Below are 23,028 nucleotides of genomic sequence, written 5' to 3' on the forward strand. Positions count from 1 at the left end.
TCGTTTGACACACCTGCAACTCCTCAGAGCTTGTGTGTGAGACTGGGACTATACAAAGTATCATAGCAACTGTAAATACAGATTTCCTGTCATTACTAGAAAATGGAGGCTGGTCTGAAACCCCCTCAGAAACTGGATGTCACATCATGTAATCTATCCCAGACGTGGAGACATTGGAAAGAAGAGTTTACTCTGTATGTGGATCTGACAGTGGTCCCCAGTGATGACAAACGTAAAGTAAAGCTGTTTTATTACTTAATTGGGGAAAAAGGCAGAGAAATAGCCCAGACCTCACTCCCAGACACAAACCGCCTTGTCCTAGCACACATTGTGCATGCATTTGATAAATGACCCATGACCCACTTATGATCCAAAGAAGAATGAGACAGGGGAGATATACAAGTGTTCTTCACGAGGCAGCAGAAGGATGGTGAAAATGTAGACAGAGATGTGACAGAGCTGAGGACACTTGCTGCAACATGTGGCTTTGGAAAAATCGGAGACATCTGCAAGAACAAGATGATTATGGAGTTTTGAACAGTCTCCTGATACCCAAGATAACGATGCAGCAAGTACAAGCCAAGAACCAACAGTGATTACTGACTATCAGGGTGAGGGTGCTAGCCAGAGACAGGCAATATCAGAAGGCATATTACCAGTGACACTTCTTATGTTACTAGGGCAGGCAGAATGATCAGAAAGCCTGCTCACCTCAAGGATTATATCTAACTGTATGTATTATAGTTATCTCTTATGGGGTCAGGTTAACCGTTGTGTTTAATTGTTCCTCCAGTTAAAAGAGACATGATGTAGCATTATGTTATACGAGGGGCTGCTGATAAGTTTTTGGCGTTGTGATTTTTTTTGGTTTTATGGTAGCGAATGTTGCATCACATGAAAGCCTTATGTGTCTAATATATCAGTGTTCTATGCATGCGGGAAAACAAAATGGCGGAGTCTAATGCGATATTTACATCAACTGAGAGCAGAGGAGTGCTAAAATTCTTGTTTCTGCAAGGAAAGTCCACAAAGGATATTCATGGTGATACATTGCAGACATTGGGGGATCAATGCCCTTCATATTCCACAGTTAAGAACTGGGTTGCCAAATTTAAAATGGGTCACTTCAGCACCAACGATCAGGAACGTCCTGGACGACCGAGAGTAGTTGTTGTTCTGGAGATGGTCAATGCTGTGCACAACCTCATACTGGAGAATCAACGAATTTTCGCTAAAGCAATAGCAGACATCATGGGGATTTCCCGTGAACATGTTTGTGTCATTATCCAGGAACATGACATGAGGAAGCTATCTGTAAAGTGGGTCCCCAAATGTTTGACAACAGATCAAAAAAGCATGCGAATGAAAACTTCTCAGTCCATTTGTCAGCGTTTCCGGACTGATAGGAACTTCCTGGATCGATAGGTGAGACCTGTATTTATTTGTATGACCCTGAAAACAAGGAGAAGTTGATTCATACATCCTTCGCAAAGATGTTTGTTGAATTTTCTTTACCTAATTTTCAGCTTTGCCCAACACCTGGTCATCTAATGGTTAGACAGAGACCTGGAGAGGCGTACAAGCCACAGTGTCTTGCACCCACTGTGAAATTTGGTGGAGGATCGGTGATGATCTGGGGATACTCTGGGGATGCTTCAGCAAGGCTGGAATTGGGCAGATTAAACTTTGTGAAGGATGTATGAATCAAGCCGCATACAAGATTATCCTATAAAAACAGTTGCTTCCTTCTGCTTAGGCAAAGCTCCCCAACTCTGAGGACTGTTTTTTCCAGCAGGACAATGTGCCATGCCACACAGCTAGGTCAGTCAATGTGTGGATGAAGAACCACCACATTAAAACCCTGTCATGGCCAGCCCAATCTCCAAACTTGAACCCCATTGAAAAACTCTGGAATGTTATCAAGAGGAATATGGCTAGTCACAAGCCATCAAACAAAGAACGGCTTACATTTTTGTGCCAGGGGTGGCATAAGGTCACCCAAAGCAGTGTGAAAGACCGGGGGAAAGCATGCCAAGATGCATAAAAGCTGTGATTAAAAATCATGGTTATTTGACAAAATATTGATTTCTAAACCCTTCCTGAGTTAAAACATTAGCATTGTTGTTTCTAAATTATTATGAACTTGTTTTCTTTGCATTATTTGAGGTCTGAAAGCAATGCGTTGTTTTGTTATTTTGACCATTTCTCATTTTCAGAAAATAAATACAAAATCTTTTCTGCTTAGAAATTCAGAGACATGTCGTCAGTAGTTTATAGAATAAAAGAACAATTTCCATTTTACGCAAAAATATACCTATAAAGAGAAAAATCAGAAAAACTGACAATTTGGAATGGTTTCTTAATTTTTGCCAGAGCTGTATATATCCTTACAATATAAGAACTTATGTACATCAGCTTGAATGACAAATTAAAGGAGTGAATGTTAAACATTGAACCCTCATACTGCTTAGACGCTCAGGTCAGGATGACCCCCATTGTCATTTTACAGAATTTTGCTCGTTTACCTTTGCCCACCAACTAGACAGCATGAAATATGTGTTAACATTTTCTTCTCCAAACTGCTCTGCAACGTACAATCCGAGGGAACCATACTTGTCATAAATATTCCTCTTAGATATGTCGGATAGTATTGAATGAGCATTGTTGATCTCCTTGAATGTTTCAGCTGCTTGGGGATTGTCAGGATTTTTGTCTGGATGATGCCTGAGAGCCAATTTTCTTTCACCATGAGAAGATACAAATGAAAGATGTATTAGTATGTAAGCAAAGCAAACAGAATAGTATAATGTACTGTATATTTATTATTATTATATTTCTATTTTTATTAATCTACATCGTTTTATATAATTTCTGGTTACAATATTTTTATTATTACATATTAGAACATTTATATATTACATTAGTTTAGTGGAACAAAGTAGAAACATTAGACAATTTCTTTGTAAACAGTTCAAATATTTGCGTTTTTTGTTTGAGGAGAGGTAAGCCGGGGAGGGAAGGCGGAAGGAGAGATCTTTATTGGGGAAACCGGGAAAAGAAAGGTGAAATGGGATTAGGAAAATGGTTAGAAGGAGAACTACCATGCATAATAATCATTTGCAAAGACTTCTGTGCAACATCTATATATAGCTTAGTTTAGTTATATCTTCTTTGCAAATATTGAGAATCATTACTTTGAAGAAATATGTACAAGAAAGAAAAAAAGAGGAAAAGGAAAGAAGAGAAAGAGGAAGGAAGGGAGAAAGAAAGGAGAAAATTGATTGGGATATTTGTCAGAGGACTATTTGTGTTTTTAGCTTCAAAATTTCTACTATAGAAGCTTATGGTTTGGATTGCTCTATGTAGGATAGCCAGATACCCCATCTCTTTTGATAGGGTTGGAACCGGTTATTGGATATCGCGTGTTTATTTTCAAATTCGTGGTGCATGGATAGCATCTTGATTATTTCAGAAATATTTGGAACAGTATCACTTTTCCTGACTTTTCCATTTGGCCAATAAAAGTTGTTTGGTGATCAAAGAAATGTGAATCACAATCGGGATCTGCATTTGGTCTAGTTTTTCCATATCCATAGAAAGAAGCGCCATTTGGGGCGATAATTTGATGTTGGAATTTGTAACTCGATTAATTAGATTTGACACTTCCCTCCAGAGATGTCTTATCTTTGGGCAATTCCATAAGATGTGGACCAACGTTCCTTTTTCGTTACAATTTCTCCAACAAAGTGGAGTATTTTTGGGGTCTATGTTATGTAGTTTAGAGTGAGTGAAATACCAATTTGTTATTACCTTATAGAAGGACTCGTGTAGTATAGCCGAAATGTTAGAGGAAAAAGTCGCTTTTAGGCTAAATTGCCAGTTTTCTTCTGTAAATTCCTTGTTTAAAGTTTTCCCACATTTAGCCATGTAGTTTAAAAGAATAGGTTTAGTGTCATTATTTACAAGGTCATAGATATATTTGGTATTCCAGATGGTTTTCTTTTCCGTATTACAAAGGACGTGGTTTATAATCTCTGGAAGGAGATGTTTACCAACCAATAATTTATTAAGGGATTCCCTTAGAGAAATCAATGTTTTGAAGTCCAAGTCTGTGATCTTATATTTTATTTTTAGATCTAAAAAGGAAATAAAATCTTTTCCATCATGTATGTTACTAATTGTTTTTAGGCCAAGATTTTGCCATGAGGAAGGAACCTGCACATCAGTTAGAAATGTTCAAATATTTAGAGAGAAGTTTTAAATTTGATCATATTTCGATATCTTGGTTTTAATCTTACAATAAACTCCGCCAAGCAAGAATAGTAGATGCAAGAGTAGGGTGGTAAGGCAGGGAAAGTTTGGGATTAAGTATATGGGTTAAAAGAAGAGAACGGAGAGAAGAATAGTTGTTTAAAGCAGACTCAAGGTCCAACCATGTCGGAGAAAAATAACTATATAGCCAACAAATACTTTGTTTTATTATATTAGTTTTATAATAGCTTTCAAGGTTTGGCAAACCATATCCGCCTCTGATTTTACGTTTCATTAGATTGGACTTAGAAAGTCTTGGTTTTTTATGATTCCAAATAAACCCATTTAGAATTGATTGAAGTTTACCAATGAATTTTATTGGAATGGTGAGTGGAATAGCCCTAAAGTAGTAAAGAATCTTGGGTAAGATCATAATTTTGTAGGACATGAGTCTGCCTATCCACGTAATTTATTCTTTATATAAATTGTTAGTGGCCTTTTGAGTGGCTTCGATGAGATCCTCCATATTTATTGTTATTAAGGAATGTAAGTTGGCGGTAATTTTGATACCCAAATAAGAGATTGATTTAACTTCCCATGTAAATGTTGAAAACTTTTCTATTAAGTTAATAGTTTTATCTTCCAAGAAAAAGGGAAGTATGTTGGATTTCTCCATGTTCAGTTTATAATACAAGGCTTTGGAAAAGGAATCAAGCACTTCCTGTACTGCTCTAACAGAGTTTATTGGGTCCGACAATGTAAGGATAACATCATCCGTGAACAAGCCTATCTTATGATGGTAATTGCATGTTTTAATTCCTTCTATTTGCTAATGCACTCTAATTAATTCTGCAAGTGGTTCAATGGCTATTACAAATAGTAAGGGAGATAGGGGGCAGCCTTGTCTAGTTCCGTTTGTTATTTTAAATGGGTCAGATAAATTATTATTTGTATATATTTTGGCAGAAGGACATGTATATAGTTATTATAGTTATAGTTATAGTTTTTATAATTTGGTGATAAATCCAAATTTAGCAAGAGCAGCTTCTAAATATTTCTAGTTTATTCTATCAAATGCCTTTTCTGCGCCTAGAGCCAATAACAAAGAAGGTGTTTTCCTATAGTTAATATGAGAAATTAGATTTAATAATCTTCTAGTCCTGTCTGAGGTTTGGCGACCTTCAACAAATCCCATCTGGTCATGACCAACATTTTTTGGCAGTATTGACTTTAATCTATTGGCAATGATTTTTGAATATATCTTGATATCCGTATTTATAAGTTGTTATGGATTGAATTTAATACATATTGAATATAACAGAAAATCTGGACTAATAAAATGGCGCTTGTTTTCTCTATGCAACACGCCCATGTCTGGATTTTTCAGACATTGGGATTTTCCACTTTATCATAAGACATACTTTTATTTTAATACATGCTGAGTTAGCTTAATATAACATTATGAGATGCATACATATATATTACTCGACGTAAGCTCTTTTTGCAACTTAACCAATAGGATTATAGTAGGCACCCCTGGCCCTCAGCCAAGGGGCTTAGATATTATCTCCTGTAACTTCCTAATATATCAGACTTCTGCATTGATCATGACTAGCTGTCTTTGATTTGTGTAGTGATATACATCGCATGCGATAAAGGTCTTTAATTACTAATTTGGAGTACAGGTGTCAAAGGGATAGATGCGTATCATATGAATGGCATCAACCTAAATTAAGGCTTTAACATTTTGGCATCCCAGCGCGGGGCTAGGGCGGACTACAGGTCCGGATGGAGGAAAGCCATGACATCACCTTCACTCTACCTTGACCACAGAGGCCCGGAGATTGCAACTCTAAGGAGGTGAGAAAATCTGTGTTATCTTATCTTAGCCTTCTGTGTTAATTTTTTTTTTCGGGGGAAGAGTGAGGTGTCGGCTAACAGAGTTCAGACACTTGATGACCGACCTGTCTTAAGTCCTAGCTCCTGAACCCGGTCATAATTAAGACTTTGACACCTGTGTTATCGTGCTAATCGTTGTGTTTGCAGCAGGCTGGCTGCCTGAAACGGGAAGTTCTGTTTTGTTCAGTTAACGGCGGCAGAAAAGAGGAAGTGTCACGATAATGTATAGAGCTGTCTTTTGAGTGAAAAAGGAAAAAAAAACCAGCAGCTTTACTTCGAAAAGGTTAAAGTGCCTACAAGTAGTATTCAACCCCCTGCAGATTTAGCAGGTTTACACATTCGGAATTAACTTGGCATTGTGACATTTGGACTGTAGATCAGCCTGGAAGTGTGAAATGCACTGCAGCAAAAAAGAATGTTATTTCTTTTTTTATTTTTTTTTTAAATTGTGAAAAGTTTATTCAGAGGGTCATTTATTATTCAACCCCTCAAACCACAAGAATTCTGTTTGGTTCCCCTAAAGTATTAAGAAGTATTTCAGGCACAAAGAACAATGAGCTTCACATGTTTGGATTAATTATCTCTTTTTCCAGCCTTTTTTGACTAATTAAGACCCTCCCCAAACTTGTGAACAGCACTCATACTTGGTCAACATGGGAAAGACAAAGGAGCATTCCAAGGCCATCAGAGACAAGATCGTGGAGGGTCACAAGGCTGGCAAGGGGTACAAAAACCTTTCCAAGGAGTTGGGCCTACCTGTCTCCACTGTTGGGAGCATCATCCGGAAGTGGAAGGCTTATGGAACTACTGTTAGCCTTCCACGGCCTGGACAGCCTTTGAAAGTTTCCACCCGTGCCGAGGCCAGGCTTGTCCGAAGAGTCAAGGCTAACCCAAGGACAACAAGGAAGGAGCTCCGGGAAGATCTCATGGCAGTGGGGACATTGGTTTCAGTCAATACCATAAGTAACGTACTCCACCGCAATGGTCTTCGTTCCAGACGAGCCCGTAAGGTACCTTTACTTTCAAAGCGTCATGTCAAGGCTCGTCTACAGTTTGCTCATGATCACTTGGAGGACTCTGAGACAGACTGGTTCAAGGTTCCCTGGTCTGATGAGACCAAGATCGAGATCTTTGGTGCCAACCACACATGTGACGTTTGGAGACTGGATGGCACTGCATACGACCCCAAGAATACCATCCCTACAGTCAAGCATGGTGGTGGCAGCATCATGCTGTGGGGCTGTTTCTCAGCCAAGGGGCCTGGCCATCTGGTCCACATCCATGGGAAGATGGATAGCACGGCCTACCTGGAGATTTTGGCCAAGAACCTCCGCTCCTCCATCAAGGATCTTAAGATGGGTCGTCATTTCATCTTCCAACAAGACAACGACCCAAAGCACACAGCCAAGAAACCAAGGCCTGGTTCAAGAGGGAAAAAATCAAGGTGTTGCAGTGGCCTAGTCAGTCTCCTGACCTTAACCCAATTGAAAACTTGTGGAAGGAGCTCAAGATTAAAGTCCACATGAGACACCCAAAGAACCTAGATAACTTGGAGAAGATCTGCGTGGAGGAGTGGGCCAAGATAACTCCAGAGACCTGTGCCGGCCTGATCAGGTCTTATAAAAGACGATTATTAGCTGTAATTGCAAACAAGGGTTATTCCACAAAATATTAAACCTAGGGGTTGAATAATAATTGACCCACACTTTTATGTTGAAAATTTATTAAAATTTAACTGAGCAACATAACTTGTTGGTTTGTGAGATTTATGCATCTGTTAATAAATCCTGCTCTTGTTTGAAGTTTGCAGGCTCTAACTTATTTGCATCTTATCAAACCTGCTAAATCTGCAGGGGGTTTGAATACTACTTGTAGGCACTGTAACTGTTTATGTATACTGCTGTGTATACTGCGAGATACACCGATTTGTGACGATGTGTCCGGTCGATAGTTGATGATTGATAAGGCTTTGGATCTGGTCTTTGGGAATAGAAGACTTGGAAGGAGGGTTTTCTATGTACAGGTGCAGTGTTAAAAAAGTGGGGGAAAGAGCCCTGACTGTTACCTGGTACGGTTTTCCTGCTAAGCAGTGAGTTGAACATTGTATGCGTACTCATTGGTCTTGTTTTAGTGGATGTCAATGTATTCGATTACCTAGGATTGAATACAGTGGGGAAAATCCTTAACTTTGGTCTTAATCAGTGTCATTGATGTTCTGGACGGACCGTCCTTATGTGGTGTATATAGGGTGAACAGAGGTTACTAGTACTTGAAGTAACATATAGTAAGGGTGAATTTAGTTGCTTATCACTCACATGACACTTCTTCCTAGTTGGACAACCCGTTTGTGTTGTGGTTTTGTGGATTGAGATAGAAATCTGTGTATTCTGTGGATTAATAGCGTGATCAGCTGTATTCAGCGTTGGCCGTGAGTAACCTCAGTGACAGCTCAGCTGATCGCGCTATTGCCTTCATTAGCTGCATGGAGGTGACAGGAGCGGCGGTGTCTTCTGCAGCTCAGGTCACCTCCATGCAGCAGAGCTGGATGCGACGCTGGAGCATCCTGGATTACACCGGACATGGAGGGCTTTTTCAGGCTTATTAAAGTGGTGAACCAGGGTATACAGTTAGGTCCAGAAATATTTGGACAGTGACACAATTTTCGCGAGTTGGGCTCTGCATGCCACCACATTGGATTTGAAATGAAACCTCTACAACAGAATTCAAGTGCAGATTGTAACGTTTAATTTGAAGGTTTGAACAAAAATATCTGATAGAAATTGTAGGAATTGTACACATTTCTTTACAAACACTCCACATTTTAGGAGGTCAAAAGTAATTGGACAAATAAACCAACCCCAAAAAAAAATTTTTATTTTCAATATTTTGTTGCGAATCCTTTGGAGGCAATCACTGCCTTAAGTCTGGAACCCATGGACATCACCAAACGCTGGGTCTCCTCCTTCTTAATGCTTTTCCAGGCCTTTACAGCCGCAGCCTTCAGGTCTTGCTTGTTTGTGGGTCTTTCCGTCTTAAGTCTGGATTTGAGCAAGTGAAATGCATGCTCAATTGGGTTAAGATCTGGTGATTGACTTGGCCATTGCAGAATGTTCCACTTTTTTGCACTCATGAACTCCTGGGTAGCTTTGGCTGTATGCTTGGGGTCATTGTCCATCTGTACTATGAAGCGCCGTCCGATCAACTTTGCTGCATTTGGCTGAATCTGGGCTGAAAGTATATCCCGGTACACTTCAGAATTCATCCGGCTACTCTTGTCTGCTGTTATGTCATCAATAAACACAAGTGACCCAGTGCCATTGAAAGCCATGCATGCCCATGCCATCACGTTGCCTCCACCATGTTTTACAGAGGATGTGGTGTGCCTTGGATCATGTGCCGTTCCGTTTCTTCTCCAAACTTTTTTCTTCCCATCATTCTGGTACAGGTTGATCTTGGTCTCATCTGTCCATAGAATACTTTTCCAGAACTGAGCTGGCTTCATGAGGTGTTTTTCAGCAAATTTAACTCTGGCCTGTCTATTTTTGGAATTGATGAATGGGCTATCTAGATCCATCTAGATGTGAACCCTTTGTATTTACTTTCATGGAGTCTTCTCTTTACTGTTGACTTAGAGACAGATACACCTACTTCACTGAGAGTGTTCTGGACTTCAGTTGATGTTGTGAACGGGTTCTTCTTCACCAACGAAAGTATGCGGCGATCATCCACCACTGTTGTCATCCGTGGACGCCCAGGCCTTTTTGAGTTCCCAAGCTCACCAGTCAATTCCTGTTTTCTCAGAATGTACCCGACTGTTGATTTTGCTACTCCAAGCATGTCTGCTATCTCTCTTATGGATTTTTTTTTCAGCCTCAGGATGTTCTGCTTCACCTCAATTGAGAGTTCCTTAGACCGCATGTTGTCTGGTCACAGCAACAGCTTCCAAATGCAAAACCACACACCTGTAATCAACCCCAGACCTTTTAACTACTTCATTGATTACAGGTTAACGAGGGAGACGCCTTCAGAGTTAATTGCAGCCCTTAGAGTCCCTTGTCCAATTACTTTTGGTCCCTTGAAAAAGAGGAGGCTATGCATTACAGAGCTATGATTCCTAAACCCTTTCTCCGATTTGGATGTGAAAACTCTCATATTGCAGCTGGGAGTGTGCACTTTCAGCCCATATTATATATATAATTGTATTTCTGAACATGTTTTTGTAAACAGCTAAAATAACAAAACTTGTGTCACTGTCCAAATATTTCTGGACCTAACTGTATTTTTGTGTTTTTTATTTCTAATAAAGGATTTTTTCGTGTGTGTGTGTGTTTATTTACTGTCACTTACAGATTAATCATGGAAGGTATCTCAGGGAGATGCCTGACATGATTAATCTAGGACTTATTGGCAGCTATGGGCTGCCAAAAACTCCTTATTACCCCGATTTGCCAACGCACCAGGGCAAGGGAAGAGTCGGGTACAGTCCCAGAACTGTCGCATATAATGTATGCGGCAATTCTGGGCGGCTGCTGACTGATATTATTAGGCTGGGGGGCTCCCCATAACGTGGGGCTCCCCATCCTGAGAATACCAGCCTTCAGCCGTATGGCTTTATCTGGCTGGTATTAAAATGGGGGGGGACCGCACGCCGTTTTTTTTAATTATTTATTTATTTATTTTACTGCACAGTATAGACACGCCCACTGGCTGCTGTGATTGGGTGCAGTGAGACAGCTGTCACTCAGTGTAGGGGGCGTGTCTGACTGCAACCAATCACAGGCGTCTGTGGGTGGGGAAAGCAGGGAATACGAGATTGATTAATGAGCGGCCGGCATATTCAAAGTAATTGTTGCCGCGTATTCTCTGCACAGCTGTTCCTCGCCGCGCTGGTGATCGGGGAGCGGTAAGTATGAGAGAGGGCTGCTAACTTCAGTCACTCGGGGGATTAGCGGTCACTGGTGAATCCTTCACAGGTGACCGCTAATCAGTATGCGGCACACAGACAGAGCTGCGGCATGACAATGAAGTCGGGTGAAGTTCACCCGAGTTCATTCTCACCGCGCAACTCTGTCTGCTGTCAGTCGACATGTATCAACGACATTGTGCAACACACAAACGGACATTCCACGTACACATACACGGGCATTTTACACACAAACACGGACATTTTACACGTACACACGGCTCGCATACACCATCACATGGATGCCATACGTACCGGAGAAACGCCCCAAAAAAACGGAACACGGACCCGAAAAACGTACCGTGTCACACGCACTTTTTTTTGCGGAAGTGTGTTTTAGGCCTCAAGTAGCAAGAGGTGTGGAGATGAATCTAGCAGTGTCCGCACCACGTACAAATGTGTTACTCGCACAGTCACCTGGAGAGAATCAGGGACGTAAGAAGTCCGACATCATCTGCTATAGATGTAAAAAACCTGGGCATATCAAAAGATGATTTTTGTAGGAAAATCTCTCAGCACAATAACAGTCAACAGCAATCAGCATTTGATCTGCCTCCACCACCTCCTCCTCCTCCTCTCCAATAGGAGATTGGCAAGCTGGATCCACCACCGTCTTTTAACCTGCTATACAATCATACCCCCAAGCAAGCTAGCGGTCCTACTCCTACCATACAGGTGGAAGTAGAAGGGAAATCCATTCCCTATTTGGTGGATACCGGTGCAGGCAGAAGTGTCATTAGGTTTGCAGATTTACCTGACCCAGATTGTCTCACAGATGAAGTTGTCCCATGTGTGGGTATTGATGAAACCACCCGAAATACCCCAATGACACGTCCTTTGAATCTCAGCCTGCAACCTACACACAGTATGCTTTCATAGCTCGTGGTATCTAACACATGTCCCATGAATCTATTAGGCACAGACCTGCTCAGGAAACTGCATGCTCGTATCTCTTTCAACAATGATGGTACTGTCTCTTTAACTACCCCCCCTGGATCAGGATGAAGTGTCACAAGTGTTCGGTCTCTTCTATATATCCGAAGATGTGAAGCCCACCTCTGACACCTGGCTGTCACAGGTCCCTGATACACTCTGGTCACAAGGCCCAGAAGATATTGGAAGACTGCCAGTCCAGCCAGTGGAGGTGAAGCTAAAACCGGGAGCCTTAGGCTATGTGCGCACGTGTGCGTAATTGATGCAGTTACGCTGCACTTTGTAGTGCAGCGCAACTGCATGTGTCCTGCGTCCCCTGCAGGGGACATGTCAGTTCTTCCGTGCGCTTTGCCGGCAGCCCCTGCTCTGCCTATGGCAGGAACTGCAGGCAGAGCGCACGTTCTCTGCCGGCACCAAACGCTTCAGAACGGAGCTTTTTAGCTGCGATCTGAAGCACACCTTTTAGGTGCGGTGCAGAGCGCACACGTGCGCACATAGCCTTATGTCGCGGGCGGAGGAAGGGACGCTGCACTCTCCCACTGCTCGGGTCCGGCTGCCACTGCTGCTGCGGCCTCTGCTGCTCGGTGGCTCGAGCGATGGGCCGGATCCCGGGGACTCGAGCGGCGCTCCTCGCCCGTGAGTGAAAAGGGGGGGGAATTGGTTTTGGGGATTTATTGTCCGTGATGCCACCCACGGTTGTGGTGATTGTGTGGACACCACCGCTGCTCTGTATGGGGATCCCGGGAGCGGTGACAGGGAGCAGCTTTGTTGTTATTTCTCCCCTCCGTGGGTAGGGGGTTGGTTGTCCCGGGGCCCGGTGATGGGGTAGGGATGGATGGCAGGCCGGGTGCGGGGCCTGGTGAGGTGCAGGGTCGCGGGGGCAGCGCTGTGCCGTACGGCACGGTGGTACTCACTCAGCCTGAGACGTTGACACAGTTCTCGGTAAAACACACGGCTGGAAAGATGGTTCCCACGGACGGCTGCTGTTGCTTTTCCCCGGTAGTTAACGGTGACTGTCTCTTTCCCTGCACCTTGTGTAATGTTGGTAGCGATGGGTTCCCACCGGTTACCCGCTCCCCGACTTGGATATGGGCCGGAGGAGCCCCTCTTTGCCTGCAGGCGCTGGCCCTGAGAAACTGGTGCCTTGGCGGTGGCGGTGTCTCTCTCATACGGTTGGACGGTTGCCTTCAATCGGGACTTAGTTGTTTGGAGACCCGGAGGTCCCCTTCACTGACGGATTTGGCAAATTCACGGCGACTCCAAGCCTTGCCGGGATCCGAAAGGCCCCTGCCAATGGTGCTGGCTTCTCCTTGTATACCGGTCCGGTACCGCCGGGCCACCACCCGTCCACGGTCCTTTCGGCAACCTCCGATCAGCCTCCACTACAGACGGTCACCGCCGTCTGCTAACCTTGCTGTCTCTGTCCGGGGAACACACCCAGACCAACTTCAGGCTTTCAAACTGTCACTTTTCCTCTTGCACTCCTTTCCCTCCTTCTACTTTAAACTCCAAACCTAATCTCTCTTCTCTCTTCCTCCTCCAAACTCTAACTTTTTCTCACTGCCTGTGTTTTCCCGCCTCCAGGACAGTGAACTCCTCGGTGGGCGGAGCCAACCGCCTGGCCCACCCCCTGGTGTGGACATCAGCCCCTGGAAGAAGGCAACAAGGATTTCAGGTCTAGTTTAGGTGTACCTAACCAGGGTGTAGGGTGTGGTGATGTCATTACCTGTGACCCCTGGCTTGCCCAGGGCGTCACATTCCCCCTTAGCAAAATGCAGACCGTCCGCGGGCTGCCCGTCCAACACCGGTTTTATTTTTCTTTTAAACTGTAAAAAGATAAAAACACATACAAGTAGAAGAACATCATCCCACAACTGGAGGCACTTTTCTTAAACGTTGCAAACGGTTTTAAACGGTTACGGCTTCCGCTCTCACCCACCCAAGTAACCTGGCCCTGATGCTGCCCCTAAGAAAACAGGCAGCACCCCTTGACCCCAGTCCTGCACCAAGTTACCCGAGCGGGATCTGTCCTTTCCAGGGGACCCACGTCCATGGGGAGCCCCTGGAACCACCAGAGGGTAGCCACCGGTTCCTGTGGTGGCTGGACCCCAGCCTGCTCCACTGCGGGCTCTCCCTCCAATCTGCCTCTCCGGAGGCGGTAACGGTGGAAGCTGCAACAACATATTTATTTACAAGCCACTAAGTTTGTGGTTGCCCTGCAAGTTCACGGGCTTGTCCGTAAGGAGTCCCTTACGCAACCTTAAACGGTCCCCACGGGGACAACGGTGCCGGCCACGACCGGTTCAATCACGGTTCAATCAGATGACTTCCTCAGTTGATCACTTATTTTCAAAACAAAAACTTTAATCTGCACACTGGTGGTCCCAACGGGGACAACTTTTAGGCGGAGGACCGCCGGCTTAACAGTCCATCCTCAATCGCGGGGCTCTAGTGCCACCTTCACATGGTGCACCACTGTGGACCCCGATGGTAGCTCGCTGCGGGTGATCTTCCTCCATATTCATGCGGGCATGCACATCCGCTCTACACCCCTCTTGGGCATCGATCTCCCTGCACAGCTGCTGTTGCCGCCGCTCCCAGCCGGGAGCACTTTCTGTTTGCTCCGGTTCAGCGTGTGTGGGGGACGGACCCAGCCAGAGTCCCTCCGTGTCGGCTACGACCGGCACTTTCAGTAATGAGGGACCCCGCTGTGACATGGCCTGCTCTGCCTCCTGGCAGCTGCATCCCCGCCGTGCCTCCGGTGCATCTTTGCTGACGGCCTCAGCCTTCGGTTTCTTCCATTGAAGCGGATCAGGGTGGTCACGAGCTTCTGCTGCAGGTCGGTCCGCCGGGGCGGGTTGGCAGGGTACCGCTACCGGTGGTGGTGGTAGTGGGCCTAGTGGCGGGGCAGCAACAGCCAACACGGGTAGCGGGGGAGGTAGCAGGGCGAGCGGGTATGGACCGGGTCCCTCAGCCGCGATGACTGACCCACTAGGGGTACAGGGGCGTGGGTCACTTACCCTCTCTTCCAAGACTCCCTCCACTTCGTGTCTCCGTATGGCCGCCACCATTTCCGCCATGTCGGCCTCCCACTCCTCCAGGAGGAGCTGCATGCGGACCTGCAGACGGCTGCTTAGCTGGACGGTCCGGACTTCCACCCACGCTGCGGGGCCAGGTGCGGGGACCACGGTGTTGTCGGTCGGACTCAGCATCTTTAGCAGCAGCCTCCTCCAGGAACCAGTCAATGGCCGCAGGGTCCTGGCGTCCCTGCTTCTATAGCCGCGGCTACATGCGGCCAACCGCCATTTCGTCCCCCTTAGCCTCTTTCCGGCCCCTCCTCTATCGGGGCGGGGTTTTGGCCTTCGCGCCTCCACTACTCGAGGAGACGCTCGAGCGGGAACTCTTCGCGCCAAAGATGACGGCTTCTGAAATTTTCTGGCCGGACACCTCCGGCGGTAACAAGGCGCACCTCTACCAGACGGCAGAGCGGTAAGATCCTGTTCGTGACGCCAAGTTGACGCAGGAGGAGGAGGGGACGCTGCGCTCTCCCACTGCTCGGGTCCGGCTGCCGCTGCTGCTGCGGCCTCTGCTGCTCGGTGGCTCGAGCGATGGGCCGGATCCCGGGGACTCGAGCGGCGCTCCTCGCCCGTGAGTGAAAAGGGGGGGGGAATTGGTTTTGGGGATTTATTGTCCGTGACGCCACCCACGGTTGTGGTGATTGTGTGGACACCACCGCTGCTCTGTATGGGGATCCCGGGAGCGGTGACAGGGAGCAGCTTTGTTGTTATTTCTCCCCTCCGTGGGTAGGGGGTTGGTTGTCCCGGGGCCCGGTGATGGGGTAGGGATGGATGGCAGGCCGGGTGCGGGGCCTGGTGAGGTGCAGGGTCGCGGGGGCAGCGCTGTGCCGTACGGCACGGTGGTACTCACTCAGCCTGAGACGTTGACACAGTTCTCGGTAAAACACACGGCTGGAAAGACGGTTCCCACGGAGGGCTGCTGTTGCTTTTCCCCGGTAGTTAACGGTGACTGTCTCTTTCCCTGCACCTTGTGTAATGTTGGTAGCGATGGGTTCCCACTGGTTACCCGCTCCCCGACTTGGATATGGGCCGGAGGCGCTGGCCCTGAGAAACTGGTGCCTTGGCGGTGGCGGTGTCTCTCTCATACGGTTGGACGGTTGCCTTCAATCGGGACTTAGTTGTTTGGAGACCCGGAGGTCCTCTTCACTGACGGATTTGGCAAATTCACGGCGACTCCAAGCCTTGCCGGGATCCGAAAGGCCCCTGCCAATGGTGATGGCTTCTCCATGTATACCGGTCCGGTACCGCCGGGCCACCACCCGTCCACGGTCCTTTCGGCAACCTCCAATCAGCCTCCATTGCAGACGGTCACCGCCGTCTGCTAACCTTGCTGTCTCTGTCCGGGGAACACACCCGGACCAACTTCAGGCTTTCAAACTGTCACTTTTCCTCTTGCACTCCTTTCCCTCCTTCTACTTCAAACTCCAAACCTAATCTCTCTTCTCTCTTCCTCCTCCAAACTCTAACTTTTTCTCACTGCCTGTGTTTTCCCGCCTCCAGGACTGTGAACTCCTCAGTGGGTTAAGCCAACCGCCTGGCCCACCCCCTGGTGGGGACATCAGCCCCTAGAGGAAGGCAACAAGGATTTCAGGTCTAGCTTAGGTGTACCTAACCAGGGTGTAGGGTGTGGTGATGTCATTACCTGTGACCCCTGGCTTGCCCAGGGCGTCACACTTACTCCCCTGCAAGCAGCAATACACACTCTCAATTCAACAGTCTGCTGCTATCTATCATCAGTTAGAATGCTATCTCAAGAATGGAGCAATCATACCAACCAAATCTCCAACACACCGTTGTTTCCAGTGAAAAAGAAAACGCAGAAGGGAGAACCAGCCAAGTACAGAATGGTACAAGATTTGCGTGCAGTTAATGAAGCCACAGTGCTGGACACTCCAATAGTGCCTAACCCACATACTCTGCTGGCATGCATCCCATCTACTGCCTCCTGTTTCACCGTCGTGGATCTAGCTAATGCTTTCTTCAGTGTCCCATTAAGTGCAAATTGTCAACATCTTTTTGCTTTTACCCATGAGGGCCAGCAGTATACATGGACAGTGATGCCCCAAGGGGCCCAGAACAGCCCATCCATGTTCAGCCAAGCAATGACTGATGTATTAGAACCATGGAGGATCACTCACCCCAATGTAGTTCTGCTTCAATATGTTGAATGATGACATCATATTGTCGAGCTTGGATAATGGATGCCTCTCTGTTAATGGAGCCTTTATATGAATGCTTGAAGAATCAGCCATTCAGTTTAACACAGGAGATATAGATGCTTTCTACAAGCTGAAAAATATCATATCTTCCTCTCCAGCCCTGGGTTTGCCAGACTATCAAAAACCATTCTGCCTGTTCGTCATGGAGAAAGCAGGACATACAACGGGGGTTTTGACCCAGTCCCATGGAGGAAGACAGCGGCCCATTAGATACTACTCAGCCAGACTGGATCCTGTCGCCCGAGGAGCACCAGTCTGCATGAGAGCTGTGTTTGCAACCCACCTACTGTTGGACAAGACCTCTGACATTGTCATAGGCCACCAGTTGAAGATCAAAGCTCCGCATGACATTACTGCCATCCTGGAACAGACTCAGCCGAAACAACTCTCTGGCGCTCGTCACTTGTGGCTACAGTGCTCCCTACTGCTTCCTGACAACGTCACCATCTCCCGGTGTGCGGTCCTTAAGTTTGTGGTTGAGTTGGCTAAACATTTGACTAAAGTACATTCTCGAGTTTTCTCTTCCATTCCAGCTCCTCAGGACCTAGAAGGCACACACCAGATCCAACCAGGTGAATGGGTCCTCATCAGGAAATTTACCAGACATGCCTTTGAGCCCAGATACGACGGGCCATTCCAGATCCTTCTGATGACTACTACCACTGTCAAAGTTGAAGGAAGACCCACATGGATCCACGCATCTCACTGCAAAAAGATGCCGGACCCAGGAGCAGGAGACAGCTGTCTCCCATCTTCTACCTAAGTCTGATACATTTCACTTTCTTGGGGTTGGTGACTGGTCAAGGGGCAATATCCAGAGAAAATGGTGTGGTTACTTTCTGGTTTAATGTGTCCGTTCCCTCTGCCTCATATCAGTTTGACTATTGCGACATAGGGACATGCCCTACTCCCACTAACCAATATCTTCTACATCAACGGGGTACACATTACATATGTATAACCACTGCTGAAACCGGATGGGGTTCAAATTGTGAAAAATGGTCCTTTGTCGGGTGGACGACTGGCAATGTAAACTGGGGATACATGCCCACTCAAGCTGTAGAACGCAAAGACAAGTTTGGGAAAAACTTACTGGCTCGCATGACACTGACCAAATGGCGCTTGTTTTCTCTATGCAACACGCCCATGTCTGGCTTTTTCAGACATTGTGATTTTCCACTTTATCATAAGACATACTTTTATTTTAATACATGCTGAGTTAGCTTAATTTAACATTATGGAATGCATACATATATATTACTCGACATAAGCTCTTTTTGCAACTTTACCAATAGGATTATAGTAGGCACCCCTGGCCCTCAGCCAAGGGGCTTAGATATTATCTCCTGTAACTTCCTAATATATCAGACTTCTGCATTGATCATGACTAGCTGTCTTTGATTTGTGTAGTGATATACATCGCATGTGATAAAGGTATTTAATTACTAATTTGGAGTACAGGTGTCAAAGGGATAGATGCGTATCATATGAATGGCATCAACCTAAATTAAGGCTTTAACAAAGTGATATAGGCCTATAATTATTAACATATTCCAAATCGCCTTTTGGTTTCAGAAAATACCGATATTAAGGCCTCCAGCATTTCCATTGGAAAGAAGCCTATCTCAGCTGCCTTGTTGTAGACCCTGACCAAATGGGGAGCCAGGACTGCAGAAAAGGCTTTAAAATACTAATTTCCAAACCCATCTGGACCTGGAGATTTTTTAATTTTTAGGTTGGAAATCGTTCTAATCACTTCCTCTATAGTATATATATATATATATATATATATATATATATATATATATATATAGTCCTTTATATAAGTTCTGGCCACTGTAATTCTAGATATTGTACAATAAAGTATGCAAAATGCAATTTTCCTAAAAACTTGCCAAAGTGAGTGGTGCATGCAGCGGATGAGAGCAATGTCTGCCCGTCTAATTGATGACCAGACATGAAGCAGCTTATGCCAAAAATCTTACTCCAGTCCCTGAATGGAGTAACATTTCTGTTGGGGTAATCTCATCAAAGATTTTATCCTTTTAATATATTATAATAATCATATTACACAACACTTTGTACTTAAAATTGCTCATTTATAGAGATGAGCAGATCCGTGGAAATTCGGGTTTGCCGGATTTGGCTGGACTTTAATTAAAAGTTTGGTTCAGGACCCGGACTTGACCCAAACTTGACCCTGGACACTAAACCCCATAAAAGTCAATGGGTACCCAAACTTTGTTGTTGTAAAATGGCTGTAAAATGGTCGCAGTAAGGGCTGTGAGGCTGCAAAAGGAAGCCAAATGGGGGTAAGAGCAGGATGCTCTGCAAAGAAAGTGGATAGTGAATAAATAGAAAAAAATAAATTAAGTGGGGTCTCCCCTATTTTTGATAACCAGAAAAAGTAAAGCAGACATCTGGGGGCTGTTATTATCAGGCTGGAAAGGCCCATGGTTGTGTGGTCCTTCTTAGCCTAAAAGTAGCAGCCTGCAGCCACCCCAGTAGTGGCACATCCATGGCATGCACCAATTCAGGCGCTTTGTCCAGCTCTTCCCGATTACCATAGTGTGCTGGCAATCCAGGTAATACTTTGGATCTGATGTCAGCTGTGAATGGACAGCACCAAGTCCAAAGGTTAGTAATGGATAGTCGTCTATCAGACACCCCCATTACTAACTTGGTAAGTGTACAGTTAAAAAACACACACAGGAAAAAATTGTTTATTTGAATATACTGTAGAATGTACTGTAATTTTTTTTTAAATTCTCAAATGTCCAACATAATCCAATGGTAAATAAAGGTTCTCCCAAACTCCCTCAATCACCAATGTATTAAATAAAAAGAAATTCTCCAACTTCTGATGTAATCCAATGGTTTCATGTCTCATAACACCCATCAAATCCTATGTAGCTTTGAGCCTTGTTCTGAGAATGAGGCTCCATAGGTCACTCCTGGTCAGCGACAGACCCAGAATTTCTCATGCTCATGACATGAGAAATTCCCTACCTACTGCTGACCATGAGTGACTTATTAAGCCTCATTCTCAGAATGAGGCTCTATAGATCACTCGCAGTCAGCAGCAGGTACGGAATTTCTCATGGATGTGAAAAATTTAAGGTCTGCCACTGACCGGGATTGGCTTTTGGAGTCTTGTTTTGAGAATGTTCTCAGAACAAGGTTCCATACATCACTCGCGGTCAGCGACAGGTACGGAATTTTTCACGCTTGTGAGAAATTCCATACCTGCCGCTGGCTGGGAGTGACATATGGAGCCTCATTCTCAGAATCAGGCTCCATAGTATTCAATGGGTGTCATGGGACATTACACTATTGAATTACATTGGAACTTCTAGGATTTATTTTTAATTAATAAATTGATGAACGAGGGAGTGTTGGGGAGTCTTTATTCACAATTAGATTATGTAAGAACTTAAAAAAAAAATTAAATTGATGAACGAGGGATTATGGGGGAATCTTCATTCAAATAAACTATTTTGTTACTGTGTATGTGTGTTTTTTAACTGTACACTTACCTGGTTACTAATGGGGGCGTCTGATAAACACTTTTCCATTGCACACTCCTCGGCTTGATGCCAGCTGTGAATTCATAGCTGACATAAATCCCAAAATTATTTCCCCAATTGCCACGATACCAGGACAATCAGGAAGAGCCAAAGAACCAAAATAGGCACATCTAATGGATACGCCACTTCTGGGATGACTGCAGGCTACTATATTTAAGGTGGGAAGGGTCAAATAGGCCTTCCCAGCCTGATAATACCAGCCCCCAGCTGTTTGCTTTTCCGTGACTGATTATCCGCTTACTTATCTGTGCTGGTTATCAAAAATAAGAGGGACCCCAAGTCATTTTTTTGTATTATTTATTTTGTTCACAGCAGCATACAGGCATAGTCCTCATGCTGAAAAGCTTGTTGATTGACTGTGCTCTACCCTTTCAACAAATTTTATTACCACACAAGCAGCACCCAAACTCTGAACTCGGACATGGACTTCCGTGAAAAGTCTGTGTTCGAGTTCGGGCCTTGGACATCAGACGTCCAATATGAACTCCAAACTTTACAGTTTAGGTTTGCCCATCTAAACTCATTTAGCCTTGCTGCCCAGTTAATTCTTCTCTTTTCTCTGCTTTATGTAAAGATAGGAAGTCACTTTTCCTTGTATGAGTCATGCGTTTCTTCAACTCCTGACCAGCTGCTCTGGGTCTGGGTTGGGCAGGGAGAACACGGTCAGCTTTTCCATGTATGTTGCAGCATTTCAAAATAAAACATACACGGTTGCAGAAGCAAAGTCAGACTTTAATTTATACTGCTTATGAGACAGACAGTATGAATATGATGACAGGTTCCCTCTAATTCTTCCCTCACTAAGTTGTAATTTATCTCAACATAATGAATGCAAAGTAACATTATTTTAAATGTTACTTGCTCATTATCGTATAACCAGATCTAAACCAAAGTATGTAACCTGTGCTTTTTATTGGAACAAAGCAATTTAACAAATAAGTCAAAGTTAAAAATAAAAATTAATAGTTTTTAGCATTCTGCGTAATATATCTTGTGGAGTCGAGGTGTGAAATATTTGATCAGACATAAAAAAGATTAAATAGGAAGAAATAAGAGCTTAATTAATTAAAGATTCCTAACACAGATGCATCCATGTCATCACAATTAATTGCTAAATTAAACAGCATGCTGTAAAAAATACCAAATCAATTTACAATGATAGGATTCAAAATAAATTAAGAGGTGAATTGGTACAAAACTACCAGAAAACTATTCTAATATAAAATGTGCGACAATATATTAGCATGTATTATCATAGTAATTAAACTTTTCAGAATGAATCAGTTAACTCCCAACTAATGCCATAGAGATGAGTACTTAATTCATAAGTGCTATCTAATATCCTCATAATTACTCATTATGCAGAATCTACCAATATTGTCAGTTTTAACAATGATTACTATGTAAATATTCAACCGCTGTCAGTTATGTTCAATTCAATTTTCTTCATTGTGAAATTTTCCATAATAGATTTCACCTTTACCAAATAAAGAAATGAGTCGCTCGTTTATATAAAACATTTCAAAGTAAACTTATATGGACAAATGATGTGGTCAGTAAATAAGGGAAAATGCTGCAACATACTGTACAGTAAATCTATAAACCGCATACAGCTATGTACAGACCTGAAAATGTAAATGTTACATTTATTTAATTTATTGATCACAGTTGACCTATCAAATTTAAAGAAGTTGTCAAGGAAAAAAAATCATGCCTGGTATTACAACTGATGAAAGAATTCATAGACAAAAAAGTACAAATGAAATGTATTTTATAGGGATTTTATGTGATATACAAACACTAAGAAAAAAGTTCCAGGCGGCACTCAAAAGTTGATGGTGCTCAGGTATATGGAAGGCATCCACAATCCAAATGTGAGAAAAGACCGGCACCCCAATATATTTACCAACACTAAAGGGTACTTTAAACACAACGATATCGCTAACGATATATCGTCGGGGTCACAGTGTTCGTGACGCATATCCGGCGCCGTTAGCGATATCGTTGTGTGTGACTAAAAGGAGCGACGATCAACGATCGCAAAAACGTCAGAAATCATTGATCGTTGACACGTCGCTCCTTTTCATAATATCGTTGGT

The 23,028-nt window shown here is 44.3% G+C and overlaps 1 protein-coding gene across 1 annotated transcript in view; it reads right to left on the bottom strand.

Moving 5' to 3' along the window:
- The window catches only part of DNAJC5B (DnaJ heat shock protein family (Hsp40) member C5 beta), a 123,680-nt gene that overhangs the window by 20,430 nt on the left and 80,222 nt on the right, over positions 1-23,028 (bottom strand). The window contains exon 3 of the mRNA XM_075316328.1: positions 2,526-2,739. Coding sequence (XP_075172443.1) covers positions 2,526-2,739 — 214 coding nt within the window. The remainder of the gene's footprint in view (positions 1-2,525; positions 2,740-23,028) is intronic.

The sequence above is a fragment of the Anomaloglossus baeobatrachus genome, chromosome 6 (genome assembly GCF_048569485.1).
Source record: "Anomaloglossus baeobatrachus isolate aAnoBae1 chromosome 6, aAnoBae1.hap1, whole genome shotgun sequence".
Classification (NCBI taxonomy): Eukaryota; Metazoa; Chordata; class Amphibia; order Anura; family Aromobatidae; genus Anomaloglossus; species Anomaloglossus baeobatrachus.